This window comes from Eucyclogobius newberryi, unplaced genomic scaffold, assembly GCF_026437365.1.
Source record: "Eucyclogobius newberryi isolate DKJ021-1_F unplaced genomic scaffold, fEucNew1.0.hap1 SCAF_6, whole genome shotgun sequence".
NCBI lineage: Eukaryota > Metazoa > Chordata > Actinopteri > Gobiiformes > Gobiidae > Eucyclogobius > Eucyclogobius newberryi.
In genome coordinates, this window is record NW_027316278.1 from 37,057,139 (window position 1) to 37,076,649 (window position 19,511).

General features: G+C 47.8%; 1 protein-coding gene across 1 annotated transcript; it reads right to left on the bottom strand.

The window, feature by feature from the left end:
* Positions 1-3,252: 3,252 nt before the first annotated feature.
* On the bottom strand, positions 3,253-19,089 carry LOC140347638 (coiled-coil domain-containing protein 117-like). Its single transcript, XM_072434223.1, has 6 exons — positions 18,929-19,089; positions 16,472-16,644; positions 15,664-15,711; positions 9,313-9,531; positions 4,597-4,740; positions 3,253-3,937 (listed from the first exon to the last, which is right to left on the bottom strand). Exons 2-6 carry the CDS (start codon positions 16,579-16,581, stop codon positions 3,706-3,708), a joined length of 753 nt encoding a protein of 250 aa, XP_072290324.1. The 5' UTR covers positions 16,582-16,644; positions 18,929-19,089; the 3' UTR covers positions 3,253-3,705.
* Positions 19,090-19,511: the final 422 nt, after the last annotated feature.

The following is a 19,511-nucleotide window of genomic DNA, read 5'->3' on the forward strand; positions in this document are numbered from 1 at the left end:
GTCTAAAAATAACGTGACATTGTATACAAAAAGTTGTAATAAAATATAATCTACCACAAACAGTCCAAAGTCTGACTAAAGGAACTGTGACCAAGACCCCCCATTAAAAAACCCAAATCTCAGACAATAAAAAAGATACAAGAGGTAAAATTTCAATAATAATAATAATAATAATAATAATAAAGTAAATCAACTTCAGCTGTGCCAAGTTGTAAGGGAATCAATAAAGGTTAATTGAATTATTTTCCTTCCCTACATATGTATTTATTTAATTTATATTGTTTATAAATTGGAGTCTATATTTCTGTATTCCTCATGATGTATTCTTTGATCCAAATGTCAATGCTGTGTGACGCTATGTGACGATAGCATCACTGTAGCATAAATTTGTTTGGGTTAAAATGGGTTTTGGGGGTCCTGGGACCAAACGGTTGAAACAAAAGACTCACAATGGCCCGAGGTGCACAGTAAAAAAAACCTAAGGTTGAGTGGATAGCACACGTGCGCTCCATGTGAGATTGATTAAGGCTTGACAGTTTGCTGCAGTGTCCTTCCTCAGTCTCATCCCCATTTCACATCTGTCTGATTCAACCAACGGGCCAAAAAGAAAAAACATGTACCGAAGCAAAATCATTTAGTTGGAGGCTCCTGGACCGTTAGTAATAGAAGTTTAGACTTAACAAGCAGAATCATTTTCAATGTGTATTATGACTACACCATGGAGAAAGTAGAGGGTTGATCCAATAGTTTGGGAATAATGCGTAACATGACAGGTCCAGTGGTGATCTGTCTTGGAATCAGCGAGCATGTAGGACATCGTTTTAAAGGCCAGGAAACACTTCAACATCTATTGCAGGCTTTTATGTAGGCCTAAGCTTCTTACTCATCCAAGCCCATTATTTTGCTCGCATCACTTTGAATTGGAACATTGGCGCCGGCCACTAAATGTTGAAATGTTGATTTTATATTTGAAAAAAATATTTTTTATTTTGACTACTTTATTCTAATACATTTCTGAGAAATGTATGACTTTTTCCTGGCTTCAACTTTAATCTTATAAAATTATGACTTTAATGTCGCCATTTTATGACTTTATTCTCGTAGTTCCCTGCCTTTTTTATACTCTATCCTACTCCGTCGACAAGTTAGTCTACTAATTTCACAAAAACATAGTAATTAACATAATTATATTTGAGATTTTACAAAATATTGGCAATTTTCTATTATTTTTTGTTTGTTTACGTTTTTAATTGTACTTCCTTGTTGGACATGAGCGACAGATGAGACATAAGAGGCAATCCCATAACTGTCACCTAGCAACCATACAAAGGCTAAAACATGTATATTTTATTGGTATTATTTGACTATGAAAAATATGTCAACATTGCATTTATTTCCTCCACATTTTCCACAACTTGCTACACTTGACTTTGATAAATATTTAGCACAGGATCTTTCCCACCAAACAAAGGCAATAGGCGCACAAACCACCACAGCAGTTAGCGCCCATCGAAAGAAAGAGATTCTAAATCACAGTTGGACTTTCCTGGTTAAATAAAAGGTCAATAAATAAACACAATTTTGAAGCAGATCAACCTGCAGTAGGAAAACACCTGAACGGATTGAACAATGCTAAATTTATTCTGCAACAGCATGTATGAAAAGTACAAAACAACATTCAAACGTACAAAATTATATTTCAAGTTTGAACACTAAACAGAACATCCTTGGTTGAATTGCAAGGCAGAGAACACGAGCAGCCTTTACACTGAACAGGAGGATTATGGGAGTGTGAAGCCGCTTCAAACACTTGAATTCAGAAGTGCAGTGGAACAGAAGAAGAAAACGCTGTTCCTGTTAATGCAGCGTCACTACAAGAGGGAATTACAGGCAGCATTTGTACAGAGCAGCCCACGTCTGCTCCGTACAAATGGGGTGCAGAATGACCGCCACACTTCCACCAGTCTGCCCCCGGGCAGCCGTGGCCTCCTTTGAGAATACTTGTGTGCGGTACAGTTTGGTTTGAATGAAGTCAAACCAATGAGAGACAATCTGACATGTGGCCACGGCTGAAAAAAGTTAAATTCATCATAACTAATTCAAATAATGATCATTTTAGCAGTCAAGTAGTCAAATTAGATGATCAGATTATTTTTTTGATCAGTTTTAGTTACATATAGTCCACATTACCTTTACGATTATACAATGACTTTAATAGACGACTAGTCACAATTATTAAGAGTAGTTGTTGCAGCCCTACTCGCAAATAATAAATGACTGAAATAACTGAATTAGGTGGTCTGAAACGAGAAGAGGTTTATGTCTCAATGACTCATGAAGAAGAGAGGGAATTACGTCAATCCTTTCTGCCAGAAATATAGGTGCAGCAAAAACCTTTAGAACAGAAATTCCCCATGTATAGAACAATACTCAAACGGCACATTAAACTGGGCCTGATCCTCCAGACTGGTTCACTTTGGTTCACTTTAGAGAATTTAGAGCACTTTAGAACGGTTCTGTTAAAGGTGGAATGTGTCTCCTGCTCAGGGCCTGGTGCAGAGGCAGAGCTGGAAAGATCATATTTTGAGTCTGGACGCGAGTGTGTGTCTGTGCATACAGAAAACAGCTGATGCTAATGTGTGCTAGCTTTGTTTTGCTCAACATATAAGTTGGCATCAGTGGAAAGTAGGGGTATGCTAAAGTATTGATTACTAGATTTTGGTGAAGACACAGAAGTAAAAGAGGAGGAGGGCAGATTAACAGCGTGAGTGGCATCATTTTAGTTTGGTGCGCTTTAGCTTTGGTTAAGTTTAGCTTGGTGAGTGTAAAAATAGTTTGTCTGTTTTCACATTCTACCTTTGGTGTTTAGGCAGAAATCACTTTGTGCCTCGCTGTTGCGTTTGTGCATCTCTCTCTTCTGAGAAAAGAAATACATGTTTTAACGAGCAGAAAACATTTAAAACCAGCTGTGACGGACATTCTCCTCATCAGCTAGCAGGGGAGCTAATGTTAGCCTTTGCAACTCTGCACCGCTCTGCACGCACAGGAGCTGAAGGAAAGAATTCTGCTGTGAATATTCTATTGAAAACATAGATAAAAGTGTTGACAATGTTAAAAACCTCCAAAACACAGCTAAAACTCTGGCTCTGCTGAGCTAAAATGGCCTTGAAAGCCCGTGCACACTGCCGCACTGATCGTTTTCGTTGTTTCGTACCAATATAATAAATATAACAGAATAAAAATAATGGTAACAGAACAAAATATCTAAAGTGTGTAGCCTAATAATTGGGTCCATTCTCAATGAGGATGCATCAGAATAAATAAGTAGTGGGTATTATAAATTGTTCTTATTATTGAACTAATTATATTGAGGTATGTATCGTATGTGAGCGTCTGGAGATGTATTTCTAACAATACTCCCGCCCTACTGGAAACAGCAGTGTATTACAAGATCAAGTCAGTGTTTGATGAGTGTAATTCTTATTTTCTGTTAACCGTTTTGGAAGTTCTTAAACGGTTTGGTAGTGGACACACTTTTTCACCTTGGCAATCTGCTCCAAAGTGAACCAGGGAAACATGGCTAAATCCAGGGTGAGTTGAACAAGGCTTCTGCCCCAGTCCAAATACAAATACGGTTAGACAGAACGAGTCTTACACACATTTTGAAACATTTGAGAAAAAGTCTGTCCCAGAGCATAGAACAGATCACATCTCCATGTCCTCCTCCCCCTGGCTGGGCGCAGTGGCAGGGCAGTAGTACAGGGCCGGAGAGGGAACGTCTCTGTGAGGGGCCGAGGAGGGGCAGGGCGTGGGGGGCTGCCGGGGCCTGCTCTGCTGCTGCTGCTGTTTGCGCTGTTTCTGAAGCGACTCCTTTAACCTGTGGCTGATGGGGTCGTCTGGGGGACGCCACAGAACCAGCTCCATGCACGAGCGGCTCCTGAAAAACACAATCAATCTGTCAAAAAAAAAAAAACTCTCGCTCTATCCCCTTCCGCTCGCTCGCCCTATCCCCTTCCGCTCGCTCGCCCTATCCCCTTCCGCTCGCTCGCCCTATCCCCTTCCGCTCGCTCGCCCTATCCCCTTCCGCTCGCTCGCCCTATCCCCTTCCGCTCGCTCGCCCTATCCCCTTCCGCTCGCTCGCCCTATCCCCTTCCGCTCGCTCGCCCTATCCCCTTCCGCTCGCTCGCCCTATCCCCTTCCGCTCGCTCGTCCTATCCCCTTCCGCTCGCTCGTCCTATCCCCTTCCGCTCGCTCGTCCTATCCCCTACCGCTCGCTCGTCCTATCCCCTTCCGCTCGCTCGCCCTATCCCCTTCCGCTCGCCCTATCCCCTTCCGCTCGCCCTATCCCCTTCCGCTCGCCCTATCCCCTTCCGCTCGCCCTATCCCCTTCAGCTCGCTCTATCCCCTTCCACTCGCTCTATCCCCTAAAGAATTGCAGTATTTGCGACTAGATAATTGCAACCACTCAATGCAACCCAAGACTCTCAACCAAAGTCTGTATCACACACATTCTTGTATATGTTCCTGAAACAATACTACTAAATGAGTAATTATCTTTGTTGTATAATAAGTGCTGCGGCAGAGGTGAGTACGTACACAGACTGGGCCACAGTGTGGGGCAGGATGTCGCTCAAACCCCTCTGCAGACCCTCCTTCAGACTGTCAGACATGACCAGCACCGGCCTGCGGGGGCACACCTCCACCTCCAGCTCTGAGTCCGAGTCATCCTCCAGGGTGATTCTGAAACATAGACAGTACGTCAGTACGTTTACATGCAAACGAAAAAAACTAATTGTTGATTGAGACACAACCAGATTATGCGGTTGTGTTCGGTTTCCTTGTGCCATGTATACGCCTTAATCGCACTGAAACTAGACAAGGCTTGTGCGCATGCTCCACGGCCCACGCTGACGTATGAACCTGGAACAGGCTTTTAGCTAGAGGGCTGTCTTCCCGTCTTTTGGACGGGGTATCTCGACATGTGTAGACATTTTCGAGGGCAAGGACGGTGTAATTTTTATTAATACATTTTAGAAAAGTTTTTAAATCAGGCCGGGAAGCGTTTGACGATAGTCCACCGTGGTCCGCGCCATGACAGTTGAATGTTTACAAGTGAAAATTTGCATGCTGCGAGCTGATTGGTCGACAAAGTCTATGTGCTTGGCTCTGATTGGCTGCCGAGCCGTGGTCTGGAAAATGCCGAACCTCCATGGCCAAATACCATGTAAAATACGGCGCGATACGCCGCTCCTAAGTGGCAGAGTGTGATCTGCACGGCCGAGAGGCGCAGGCGGCGCGAGAGTATGGAAAGTCAATATGATACGAGAGGCGTGTGGGCGACGCTCTAGATTGCCTCCGCGTTAAAAGCGCCCCTTTTATTTAGTAAAAGCGTCGAAAAAAGGTTGTGAAACATCGCCGCTCGCGAAATTTTTTTAAGCCCCCGGTTGGACGGGGTGTTTTCAAATCCTAGCTAAAAGCCTGCCCTGGAACAAAATGTGTTCGGGTACCAAGGACAAGACAACTTTCCCACTTGTGTGCTGGAATCTGAGCAGATGATTGTAATATAGTTCTTGTGCAATTTGTTTACATTTTGTATTTTCTACATTGTTTTTATATTTCTATTTACTTATATTTGTTTTTATATTTCTATTTTCATATTTGATCCTTGAACCGACACCTTAACGTGGTGGAGGGGTTTGAGTGCCCGAATGATCCCGGGAGCTATGTTGTCGGGGGCTTCATGCCCCTGGTAGGGTCTCCCAAGGCAAACAGGTCCTAGGTGACGGGTCAGACAAAGATCGGTTCAGAAGCCTCTTATGACGACGACACGAACAAGGCCGTTTACGTCGCCCGGATCGGCGTCACCGGGGCCCCATCCTGGAGCCAGGCCTGGGATGGGTGCTCCATGGCGAGCGCCTGGTGGCCGGGTCTTACCCCACGGGGCCCGGCCGGGCACAGCCCGAAAGAGCGACGTGGGGCCGCCCTCCCTTGGGCCCACCACCCGCAGGAGGAGCCATAAGGGGCCGGTGCAGAGAGATCTGGGCGGCAGTCGACGGCAGGGGCCTCGGCGACCAGATCTCCAGACACAGAGACTAACTCTGGGGACATGGAATGTCACCTCGCTGGGGGGGAAAGAGCCTGAGCTTGTGCGGGAGGTTGAGCGATACCGACTAGATATAGTCGGCCTCACCTCCACGCACAGTTTGGGCTCTGGAACCCATCTCCTCGAGAGGGGCTGGACGCTCCACTTCTCTGGTGTTGCCCGCGGGGAGAGGCGGCGGGCTGGTGTGGGCTTGCTGATAGCCCCTCAGCTCAGCCGCCACGTGTTGGAGTTTACCCCGGTGAACGAGAGGGTCGCGTCCCTCCGCCTTCGGGTGGGGGACAGGTCTCTCACTGTTGTGGCGGCCTACGGGCCGAACAGCAGTGCAGAGTACCCGGCCTTCTTGGAGTCCTTGGGAGGGGGACTGGACAGTGCACCGACCGGGGACTCCGTTGTTCTACTGGGGGACTTCAACGCCCACGTGGGCAATGACAGTGACACCTGGAGAGGGGTGATCGGGAAGAACGGCTTCCCCGATCTGAACCCGAGCGGTGTTCAGTTATTGGACCTCTGTGCTAGCCACGGATTGTCCATAACGAACACCATGTTCAAGCACAAGGGTGTCCATCAGTGCACATGGCACCAGGACACCCTAGGCCGGAGGTCAATGATCGACTTTGTTGTCGTGTCATCAGACCTCCGGCCGCGTGTCTTGGACACTCGGGTGAAGAGAGGGGCAGAGTTGTCAACCGATCACCACCTGGTGGTGAGTTGGATCCGCTGGCGGAGGAGGAAGCCGGACAGACTTGGCAGACCCAAGCGCATTGTGAGGGTCTGTTGGGAACGTCTAGTGGAGCCCTCTGTCAGTAGGGTATTCAACTCGCACCTCCGGGAGAGCTTCTCCCATGTCCCGGGGGAGGTTGGGGACATTGAGTCCGAGTGGACCATGTTCTCCGCCTCCATTGTTGATGCGGCTGCTCGGAGCTGTGGTCGCAAGGTCTCCGGTGCCTGTCGTGGCGGCAACCCCCGAACCCGGTGGTGGACACCGGAAGTAAGGGATGCCGTCAGACTGAAGAAGGAGGCCTATCAGGCCACTCTGGCTTGTAGGTCTCCGGAGGTCATCGACGGGTATCGGCAGGCCAAGCGAGCCGCGGCTCGTGCTGTCGCAGAGGCAAAAACCCGGGCCTGGGAGGAGTTCGGGGAGGCCATGGAGGAGGACTATCGGTCGGCACCAAAGAATTTCTGGCAAACCGTCCGGCGCCTCAGGAGGGGGAAGCAGTGTCTCACCAACACCGTTTACGGTGCGGGTGGAGGCCTGCTGACCTCAACTGGGGATGTCGTCGGACGGTGGAAGGAATACTTTGAGGATCTCCTTAATCCCTCAGTCACGTCTTCCGAAGAGGAAGTGGAGACCGGGGACTCGGTGGCTTGCTCATCCATCACCCAAGCTGAAGTCACTGAGGTTGTTCGCAAACTCCTCGGTGGCAGGGCTCCGGGGGTGGATGAGATCCGCCCTGAGTACCTAAAGTATCTGGATGTTGTAGGACTGTCTTGGTTGACACGTCTCTGCAACATCGCGTGGCGTTCGGGGACCGTGCCTCTGGACTGGCAGACCGGGGTGGTGGTCCCTCTGTTCAAGAAGGGGGACCGGAGGGTGTGTTCCAACTACAGAGGGATCACACTCCTCAGCCTCCCGGGTAAGGTCTATTCCAAGGTACTGGAGAGGAGAATCCGACCGATAGTCGAACCTCGGATTCAGGAGGAGCAGAGTGGTTTTCGTCCCGGTCGTGGAACACTGGACCAGCTCTATACCCTCCATCGGGTGCTCGAGGGTTCATGGGAGTTTGCCCAACCAGTCCATATGTGTTTTGTGGATCTGGAGAAGGCTTTCGACCGTGTCCCTCGGGGTGTCCTTTGGGGGGTGCTCCGGGAGTACGGGGTCCGGGGCCCTTTGCTCAGGGCTGTCTGGTCCCTGTATGACCGGAGTAGGAGCTGTGTTCGCATTGCCGGCAGTAAGTCAGACCTGTTCCCAGTGCATGTTGGACTCCGCCAGGGCTGCCCTTTGTCACCGGTTCTGTTCATAATTTTTATGGACAGAATTTCTAGGCGCAGTCAGGGGTCGGAGGGTGTCCGGTTTGGGGACCACAGGATCTCATCTCTGCTGTTTGCAGACGATGTTGTCCTGATGGCTCCATCAAACCCGGACCTGCAACATGCACTGGGACGGTTTGCAGCCGAGTGTGAAGCGGCTGGGATGAGAATCAGCACCTCCAAATCCGAGGCCATGGTTCTCGACCGGAAAAAGGTGGCTTGCCCTCTTCAGGTGGGTGGGGTGTCCTTGCCCCAAGTGGAGGAGTTCAAGTATCTCGGGGTCTTGTTCACGAGTGAGGGAAGGATGGAGCGTGAGATCGACAGGCGGATCGGTGCAGCGGCTGCAGTGATGCAGTCGCTGCATCGGACCGTTGTGGTAAAGAGGGAGCTGAGCCGAAAGGCAAAGCTCTCTATTTACCGGTCGGTCTACGTTCCTACCCTCACCTATGGTCATGAGCTTTGGGTAGTGACCGAAAGAACAAGATCGCGGATACAAGCGGTCGAAATGAGTTTCCTCCGCCGTGTGGCTGGGCGCTCCCTTAGAGATAAGGTGAGGAGCTCGGCCACACGGGGGGAGCTCGGAGTAGAGCCGCTGCTCCTCCACGTCGAGAGGAGCCAGCTGAGGTGGCTCGGGCATCTGTTTCGGATGCCTCCTGGGCGCCTCCCTCGGGAGGTGTTTCAGGCATGTCCCACCGGGAAGAGGCCCCGGGGAAGACCCAGGACACGCTGGAGAGACTATGTCTCTCGGCTGGCCTGGGAACGCCTCGGGATCCCCCCGGAGGAGTTAGAGGAAGTGTCTGGGGAGAAGGAAGTCTGGGAGTCCTTGCTCAGACTGCTGCCCCCGCGACCCGGCCCCGGATAAAGCGGCAGAAGATGGATGGATGGATGGAAGTGCAATTGCAGTGTGCATGTTTACATTTTCTAAGTTTGTATTTTCTTATGGGAGTGTCTGTTTGCAGCAGTCCAGCTGTATTATATATTATGTATGTCTCACTTACCTAATGTATTCTGAACACCCATATAGATGCTTTTACAATATTTCTGTAATGGGGTAAAACAGCTTTTTGATTTATTTTCATCGGGTACATCCCCTTTTAATGCTAAAAAACAAACCTAAAATGGAAGAAAAGCTAACCACATGCATGAATTGAAAGTGCGATATTTAAGTGTGATTATCATACCTGTCCTCTATCTCCCGCAGTCTCCTCTGAGCGGCCTCCACCTCCATGCTGCAGGAGCCGTGGGCCCTCAGAGCAGGCTGGGTGGGGGCTGTGTGTGCAAGCAGAGCCACAGAGGAGCTGCCGTCGCCCCTGAACCATTCTGCAGACGGGTGAGGAGCACAGCTGTCTGAGAGCGCCCCCTCTGACTCCATGAGCCGTCTGCGTTTGGCACTGCACACCCTGAAAACACACGTGTGAAAAGAAATGGAGGTTGAGATGATTTTTTAAAATTTAATTTATTATTAAGTAAGGATAAAACATCAAAGAGCAGTATGTTACACTGTTTTAACACACCGACACTCGTGTGTTAAAACTTAGGCTGAGCAAAATTATATGTCTGTTTGCCGTAACCCGAGTGCTGGTGAACTTATTTTTCATCCCAAGGGAATCCATGTTGTCTATTACCTGTTGGTTTGCCTCTGTAAGCGCCACTGCCCTAGCCACCGCTCATGTCGTTCTGCATCATGGTGTGGCTTCATGTTAAATTTGACCTGCGCTTTGCATTCTGGAAGGGAAACATGGCCAGCAGCGTCATCACAACAAACATGGCGGCGCCCGTGTCCCCCGCATTTTCCCCCCGCTCGCCTTCGCTACCAAAATAAAGGATAACGGCGTACAAACGATTGATAGAAATATCTTAAAATCGGGAGATTTAGTCTCCCATACGGGTTGATCGTGACATTTTCCGTCATTGACTGTTGAAGCCTGACCCCTGGTGGTCACTCCGAGTCACAAACTGGCGACGATTTGGATATTTTTTTTGGCCTTCAAAGTAAAAAAAAATAAGAATTTACCTACCGACCCACTTGAAAAATGTTGGGTCAGGTTACAGCAAACATACAATTTAAGATAAGATAAGATAAGATATTCCTTTATTGTCCCACATGGGGAAATTTCATTGGTGCAACGCAGGTAGATACAGAGATAGATACAGAAGAACAGATCACTTATAGGAAGTCTGAAAAACACTTTCAGTAGAAGATCTCCTATAAATAAATAAAAACTCCCATAGACAAATAAATAAATAAATACATAAATACCATTGCATGTGATCACGACAGTAATTGCACATGAATATGTGTCACGACAGCACATAGATTGCACATGAATTTCACATGAATTGCACATGAATTCCAACAGCAATTGCACATATGACAGAGTTGCACATCAGTATTAGGTTAGGTCAGTATTGCGAGTGTTCAGTACTAACAGTTTTTGTTATAAAGTCTGACAGCAGCAGGAAGGAAAGACCTACGGAACCTTTCCTTCACACAGCGAGGGTGGATCAGTCTCTCACTGAAGCTGCTCTCCAGAGCAGAGAGAGTGTCCTGCAGAGGGTGACACTCATGGTCCAGCATAGATGTGAATCTAGCCAGGACCCTCCTGTCCCCCACCTCCTGCACCGACTCCAGAGCACAGCCCAGGACGGAGCTGGACTTCTCGATGACTCTGTCCAGCCTCTTCCTCTCCCTCTCTGTGATGCTGCTGCTCCAGCAGGCCACACCGTACAGGAGGGCTGATGCCACCACAGAGTCGTAGAAGGTCTTCAGGAGTGGCCCTGTCACTCCAAAAGACCTGAGTCTCCTCAGTAGGTAGAGCCGACTCTGGCTCTTCCTGTACAGTGCGTTTGTGTTATGAGTCCAGTCCAGTTTGTGGTTCAGATGAACACCCAGGTACTTGTATGAGTCCACTCTCTCAATGTCCCGTCCCTGGATGTTCACTGGTGAGGGGGCAGTGGGGTGGCGTCTGCGGAAATCCACCACCATCTCCTTGGTCTTCCCCGCGTTGATGAGGAGGTGGTTCCGCTGACACCAGTCCACAAAGTCCTGCGCCAGTCCTCTGTATTCCGCGTCATCGTCGTCCGTGATGAGTCCGATGATGGCAGAGTCGTCAGAGAACTTCTGCAGGACACAGCTGTCCGTGTCATGTCTGAAGTCTGCAGTGTAAAGGGTGAAGAGAAAGGGCGCGAGGACAGTGCCCTGGGGCGCCCCCACACTGCAGGTCCGAGTGTCAGACACACAGTTCCGGGCTCTCACAAACTGGGGTCGGTCTGTGAGGTAGTCCAGGATCCACTCTGCCAGGTCATACTCCACACCAGCCGTCTCCAGCTTGTCCCTCAGGAGCAGCGGCTGGATGGTGTTGAAGGCACTGGAGAGATCGAAGAACAGGATCCTCACAGAGCTGCCAGGCTTTTCCAGGTGAGAGAGAGAGCGGTGCAGCAGGGAGATGACGGCGTCCTCCACTCCGATGCCAGACCGATATGCAAACTGCAGCGGGTCCATGGCTGAGCTCACGGTGGAGCGGAGGTGGCCCAGGACTAGCCGCTCCAGTGTCTTCATCAGGTGGGACGTGAGAGCCACTGACTAAGGCTACTTATTTCGGGTAGCCTTAGTCACGCACTGCTCCTAGTGTTCAATCAGCTTACACCACGGTCTACATACTGCAAGAGCCAATTGGTGACTATAACAACCTGTTTGCTGTTAAAGGGATTCATTATCTCTGTTTTAGTTTGGGAGCGTCTGCAAAGCCACGGTGCGCGGCCGAAACTGCCATGTTATTTTTGTGCCAGCCGCGCACCGCGGCTCCTGAAACTGCGCCGCTATTTGACCGCGTTTTAGCGCCGTTTTAGACCGCGCCGGGTTAAGGTTAGGGTTAGGTTAAGGTTAGGGTTAAGGTTAGCCATGAGGCTATAAGGAAATGCCGCGGTCCCTGAAACTGCGCCGCTATTTGACCGCGCCGCGGCTCTCCAGCCACGGCCTTTAGTTTAAGCTAGCCCGTCCTAACAGCAGTTCATTTTTTTACCCATGGTGGAAATTCAGAATGATGATTTTGAAGCTCAGAGGGGAAAGGACTTTCAAACCAAGATTTATCAAACTAGTCCTAGTATTTACTTGAAGTACATAATGTGTGGTTATTTTGACCCTTCCAACAAAACACAGCATTCCGTTAGCCTGATTCTGTTGTGTTCAAAATATCAATACGGCAATATATCAGAAGCTGATCTGTGCAGAAGATGCTGCTGCTGCTGCTGATGTTCAGACCAGGCCAATTGTTTGGCAAGAAACATGCAATACTTTACTAGAATGTGTTACTTATTTCTATTTGGATCAGTAGGTTGGATGTATAAAGTTATTAGAGCCTAATGGATTTATAAATAAGTGCTTTGTGGTTTTCTTATCCAGAGTAAAAACAAAAACTTTAGCCATTTGGTGCATTTTTATGAGTGTCTGCAGAGCCGCGGCGCGCGGCCGAAACTGCCATGTTATTTTTGTGCCGGCAGCGTGCCGCGGCTCCTGAAACAGCGCAGCTATTTGACCGCGTTTTAGCGCCGTTTTAGACCACGCCGGGTTAATGTTAGGGTTAGTTTTAAGGTTAGGGTTAGTCATGACGCTATAAGAGAAGTCCCGCGGTTCCTGAAACTGACCGCCATTTGACCGCGGCTCTGCAGCCACGGCCTTTGCGGTCAAATGGCCCAGCAGTTTCAGGAGCCGCGGCACTGCCACATAGCCTCATGGCAAACCCTAACCCTGACCCTGACCCTGACCCTAACCCGGCGCGGTCTAAAACGCCGCGGTCAAATAGCGCAGCAGTTTCGGGAGCCGCGGCACAAAATAACATGGCAGTTTCGGCCGCGCGCCGCGGCTCTGTAGACACTCCCTTTTTCAAAAAGTGTCGGGATATGTATTGTAATGAGGTAATTGTACCGGAATATACAAGTATCGGGATATGTATCGTATCGCGAGGGTCTTGGCAATACCCAGCCCTAGAAGGCACAAATGAATTTCCAATAGCAGAGTTAGCGTGAGCCTCCAAACGTCACAAATGATGACAACCACTCGACCATGTGAGTAACACCAGAGCAGAGTTAGAAAACAATACCATATGCTCAAGACTTTTGTGTAGATTGTTAGAGTTAGCAATTAAAGCCGTAATAAATATAAATCATTAAAAAGCATAAAAAATATAGCAGGCTACACCAGTTTGACAATAAATGTTTTTGTTTTGTTTCATCAGTACAGTAAGTTAGATATTGAGAGTTGCTCGTTGGCAAATGTAATGAACATTTACAACCATTTGTCTGCGCTGTTTACACTGACAAAATGTTTTTTTTTTTTATTTGCACTTAACTTCACTCTTATTTGATGTATTATCTTACCTTTTTTCTTCAAATTAATCAGTGTTATTAATTGTTAAATGATCATGCTCAATGTTTATGGTTGAAGGATTTGTTTTGTAAGATTTATTTGTATTATTTTGTGGTCCATTTTATTACCGTAGTTATATTTTGTGATACTTTGAAAAGTCGCTTTGTTTCAGGCTTTATGGGACAGAATGTGCATTCCACTCCAAAACACAGCTAAAACTCTACTGGCACTTCAGTCCACGTGTTTGGCTGCAAACAACAAGCTGCACGCTGAGCTAAAATGGCCTTGAGAGCCTGTGCACACTGCCGCGCTGAGCGTTTCGTCACGTGAATGAACTTTCTACATTGGCACCAAGGAAGTAAATGAGGCTGAAAGTCCCAGGCAGTGTGGAGAAAAAGGACTGTTGTTCAAGCCATTTCCCCTCATTCACTGTATTAAATACTGCAATATACTATTGATTTAAACAAGAGAGTGTGCTGTTCTTATACCAATATAATAATTATAATAACAGAATAATAATAATAATGGTAACAGTACAAAATATCTAAAGATTGTGACCTAATCATTGGGTCCATCCACAATGAGGATGCATCAGAATAAATAAGTATAACGATTGGGAATTATAAATTGATGTATAACAGCTAGGGCAGATTACAACGATTTCGGAATTGAAAAGAGTAATAATTGTCCATCCATCCATCCATCTTCTGCCGCTTTATCCGGGGCCGGGTCGCGGGGGCAGCAGTCTGAGCAGGGACTCCCAGACTTCCTTCTCCCCAGACACTTCCTCTAACTCCTCCGGGGGGATCCCGAGGCGTTCCCAGGCCAGCCGAGAGACATAGTCTCTCCAGCGTGTCCTGGGTCTTCCCCGGGGCCTCTTCCCGGTGGGACATGCCTGAAACACCTCCCGAGGGAGGCGCCCAGGAGGCATCCGGAACAGATGCCCGAGCCACCTCAGCTGGCTCCTCTCGACGTGGAGGAGCAGCGGCTCTACTCCGAGCTCCCCCCGTGTGGCCGAGCTCCTCACCTTATCTCTAAGGGAGCGCCCAGCCACCCGGCGGAGGAAACTCATTTCGACCGCTTGTATCCGCGATCTTGTTCTTTCGGTCACTACCCAAAGCTCATGACCATAGGTGAGGGTAGGAACGTAGACCGACCGGTAAATAGAGAGCTTTGCCTTTCGGCTCAGCTCCCTCTTTACCACAACGGTCCGATGCAGCGACTGCATCACTGCAGCCGCTGCACCGATCCGCCTGTCGATCTCACGCTCCATCCTTCCCTCACTCGTGAACAAGACCCCGAGATACTTGAACTCCTCCACTTGGGGCAAGGACACCCCACCCACCTGGAGAGGGCAAGCCACCTTTTTCCGGTCGAGAACCATGGCCTCGGATTTGGAGGTGCTGATTCTCATCCCAGCCGCTTCACACTCGGCTGCAAACCGTCCCAGTGCATGTTGCAGGTCCGGGTTTGATGGAGCCATCAGGACAACATCGTCTGCAAACAGCAGAGATGAGATCCTGTGGTCCCCAAACCGGACACCCTCCGACCCCTGACTGCGCCTAGAAATTCTGTCCATAAAAATTATGAACAGAACCGGTGACACAGGGCAGCCCTGGCGGAGTCCAACATGCACTGGGAACAGGTCTGACTTACTGCCGGCAATGCGAACACAGCTCCTGCTCCGGTCATACAGGGACCGGACAGCCCTGAGCAAAGGGCCCCGGACCCCGTACTCCCGGAGCACCCCCCAAAGGACACCCCGAGGGACACGGTCAAAAGCCTTCTCCAGATCCACAAAGCACATGTGGACTGGTTGGGCAAACTCCCATGAACCCTCGAGCACCCGATGGAGGGTATAGAGCTGGTCCAGTGTTCCACGACCGGGACGAAAACCACTCTGCTCCTCCTGAATCCGAGGTTCGACTATCGGTCGGATTCTCCTCTCCAGTACCTTGGAATAGACCTTACCCGGGAGGCTGAGGAGTGTGATCCCTCTGTAGTTGGAACACACCCTCCTTGTCCGGTACAAGTAATAATTGTAAATTGTATTAATTGTTTACACTCTCTGAACCAACACTGATGAACTGGACAGAAAATAACCAACCAATCAAAATGATAAAAAATAGACAAAAGAAACAACATTAGAATGTAACTTTTCACTTACTCATCATCGCTTCTCCGTCTGTGCTTTCTGAGACACCTTGTCTCCAAGCTGCAGGAGGAAAGAGAAGACGTTACACACCAGCACAGCTCAAGGCTTCAACATTTCAAACATAATGTTATTTCCATGGAGAAACTGGGATTAACTTAAATAAACCACTCAGATACACGTGAGAGCCTGGTTTAAAGACCTTTACTTTTACCTTTTACTGCTAGGGCTGAAACAATTAATCAAATAAATAGTATGTAATCAAATGAATCAATTATTGATTCATTCGATTACATAAAATTAAACTTAAATAACCTCACAAGTATATGTATGGAGTGGACTTTTGTTGCGTGCAAGAAAGTCTGCGCCAAGGGGCAAAGACACCGAGCCTAAAGGTAACGGCGGAGCTAGTGCTGCTCTCTTTCTCCTTCTATTCTTTTCTTTTTAACGGAATAGTGTAGCCACCAATTGTATTATGTTGTTGTAATGGTGGTTGGCAGCCAACTGAAAGTGTATTTACCGCCACCTACTGTATTTGTACATCTTCAAAGTATGTGTATTATGCTTTAAAAAAAAATCCAATTGTTGTTGTTGTTGTTATTGTTTTATGGCAGTTGGCATCCAAGTGTTGCATTACCGCCAGACTTTATTCTTCAGACTTTGTTCAATTGTATTATGGTCTACTTTACTTTGCCTCCAGTCACCTCCATTCTGGAATTTTGGATATTCTGATGACATAAAAGAGTCTATAAAATAATTTTATGTCTGAGATTTGGGCGTTCTCCATTTCTTGAACATTATCACGGCCTGTGGCAGACTTGACCTGTGTGAAAAGTCTCCCTTGGGCAGCAGGCTTGGGTCTGAGATCTGAGCACCCAGGTCGAACTCCGGGAGACTGCTGGGGACGCTGAAGGGGTACATGGAGGGGCACATGGAGGGCAGCAAACCCAGCTGAGCCACAGGGACTGGGTGATGGATGCTGGACCAGTCTGCGCTCTACAACACGGCACAAGACAAGAGTTAAGAGTGAGGCAAAATTAATTTCAATTAGGGCTGCAACAATGAATCGACTAACTATTCAATCACCAAAAAAGAACGTATTTTGATAATGTACTCGCTAGCTGAACTAAACAGACTCTAAAACATATATGAAAAGACATTTTATAACAAAGACAGTGACATTATTAAATCATTGGAGTTGTTATTGCTTTGCTTGAAATGTTCCACAAAATAGCATTCACTAGCAGGGACCACCCCACAACAATGGAGTATGAAAGAATATTTATTGATAATAACGACGATGGATCGACGACGAAGGGGGGCGACGATGTAGCGACGATGGAGCCACGATCGAGCTACGATGTAGCGACGATGCAGCGACGATCGAGCAACGAGAGTTGGCTGGGTAAAGAGGATGGAGGCTCTGTCTCTGGTAATCAGCCCAGCTCCGGAGAGACGGCGGCCCGGTGCCCGGCAATAGCTCTGGGGAGAGACGGCGTCCCGGTGCCTGCTTAGACCCTGGTGAGGACGTGGAAGAGGCGTCGAATGGATGATTGAGGGAGGGATTGGGGGGGATGAGATGAGTGGGATGGGTGATTGAGGGAGGGAATGAGTGATTGAGAAAGGGATGGGAAGGATGGGAGGGATGAGTGGTTGAGGGAGGGAGTGGGCGTGTGGCTGCTGCCGTGGGTCGGGGCGAGCGTGTGGCCGGCTGCCGTGGGTCGGGGCGAGCGTGTGGCCGGCTGCCGTGGGTCGGGGCGAGCGTGTGGCCGGGGTGATTGAGGGAGGGGATGAGTGATTGAGGGAGGGATGGGAGGGATGAGTGGGATGAGTGGTTGAGGGAGGGAGCGGGAGTGTGGCTGCTTCTGTGGGTCGGGGCGAACCTGTGGCCGGCTGCCGTGGGTCGGGGCGAGCGTGTGGCCGGGGTGATTGAGGGAGGGGATGAGTGATTGAGGGAGGGTTGGGAGGGATGAGTGGTTGAGGGAGTGAGCGGGCGTGTGGCTGCTGCTGTGTGGCCGCTGCCGTGGGTCGGGGCAAGTGTGTGGCCGGCTGCCGTAGGTCGGGGCGAGCGTGTGGCCGGCTGCCGTGGCTAGAGAGTGGGGGCTTGTTTACTGATGGAGTAGAGGTTGAGGCGTGGTCCCGCTCCTGAACTCCCGTTGGCGATTAACATCTCCAACCCTACTTCAGCTTATATTGTATTCAATTAGAACAACCACTTGAAAACCTCTATTCTGCTATTAACATTTCTGTGGCACAAGCAAGACACGGACCCTCCAAGTTACACAGAACAGCTTTAAAGTAAGGATCTAACGATATCCAAATCTCTCGTTACAAAAGTATTACAATATGTGTTTCAAAGCATACGATAGTAACAGTGGTATTTTGAAGAGGCTATGACAGAATTGTCAAATTTATACTTTTCCCTTTTTAAATGCCTTGACAAGACTTAAACCACCAAGTGCTTAATAATAACGTCTGTTTTCATGTTGTTGGCACTGAAATGGATCATGGCCTATGTAGTTCCTTCTGTTTTTCTAAGCTGTAGCTGCAAAAAACAAAGCCCAGTAAGTAACTTTTTGCAGAAATACACAAAAATAAAATGTATGTTTTCATTTTGGCTGTTTTTATTGGACTGAAGAACATGTGTCCATACTCTGAGCTCTTGCATCTCCACAAACCTGATTTGAAGAGATTGATAAACAAAGTATGGTTTTAACTTTCAATCTGTATGGATGCATGGACCTCAGTTATGTACTGTGGCTTTAAGCAAAGAAGCTCCATATATTGGATTATTGTTACATCCCTACTTTTAAGTACTTATTTATAGTCCTAAATAAGGCAAGGCAAGTTTATATGCAATAATTCATATAAAAGATACATTAAAATCACAACATAGTCAAATAAATCTTAAAATTAAAATGTACTTTAAAATACACGAGTAAAGATACAAGGTTAAAAAGGTGGGCGTGTCAAGTTTACTTTTTCAACTAATTATCTACCAATCGCAACAAACTAAAATTCCAAATTTCACACATTCACTAAACATCAGCTAGTATTTTATTTCAATAATTATCATAATCCAGAATAGAATCATGACCCCATTTCCAGTATCAACAAAAGTATGCTAGCTCACACATCACTGTTGGCGTTGACATCACTGTTTAACTGTTAGCGATATAACCATGGATCTGGTTATAACATCGAGTAATATTTAGGATTAGATTTGAGATTACATTTTAGGACAAGATTTTGAAAGTTATAGCAGACTTTAACACCAGACCTGTGCAGCAGCTGTCTCCTCTCTGTGTTATCGTCTGTTCTGTAGCAAACCCTGCACGTTTAGCCTTTCACATCTGCGTATACTTATTTAATATATAATTAAAACCAATTATTATTTGCTGAAAAATGCCCGAGGTCCGTTGTCGACCAGTGATTTGCAAAAAGGCGGTGAAACGAGCCGATATGAGCGGGCTGAGGAGCTTGTTTAGCCTCGTTGCGCCGAAGCCTCGCAGAGCTTCTAGAAAGTGCGCAGTTCACGTTCACGCGTTGCATCATGGGTAATGTAGTTCTCGTCGCACAAAAGCAAAGCATTTAAAGCAATTTCGTGACATTTACGTAATTTTAGACACAACGAAAATATACAAAATATTGAACTAAATAATAGTATCCCGTATAAAACAAAATAACACCATTACATTTTATTTAATAATAGTTTGAAACTGCGACTAGACTACACTCTTTTCCTGTTTTACAATATCACGTGCCTGTATGCCGTTTGACCGTTTAAAGCCAAAGTTTGACTCTTTAGGAACAAGTCATGTGACCGTAAAAGAGCATAAACTGTTCAGTCTCTTGTCCTCACT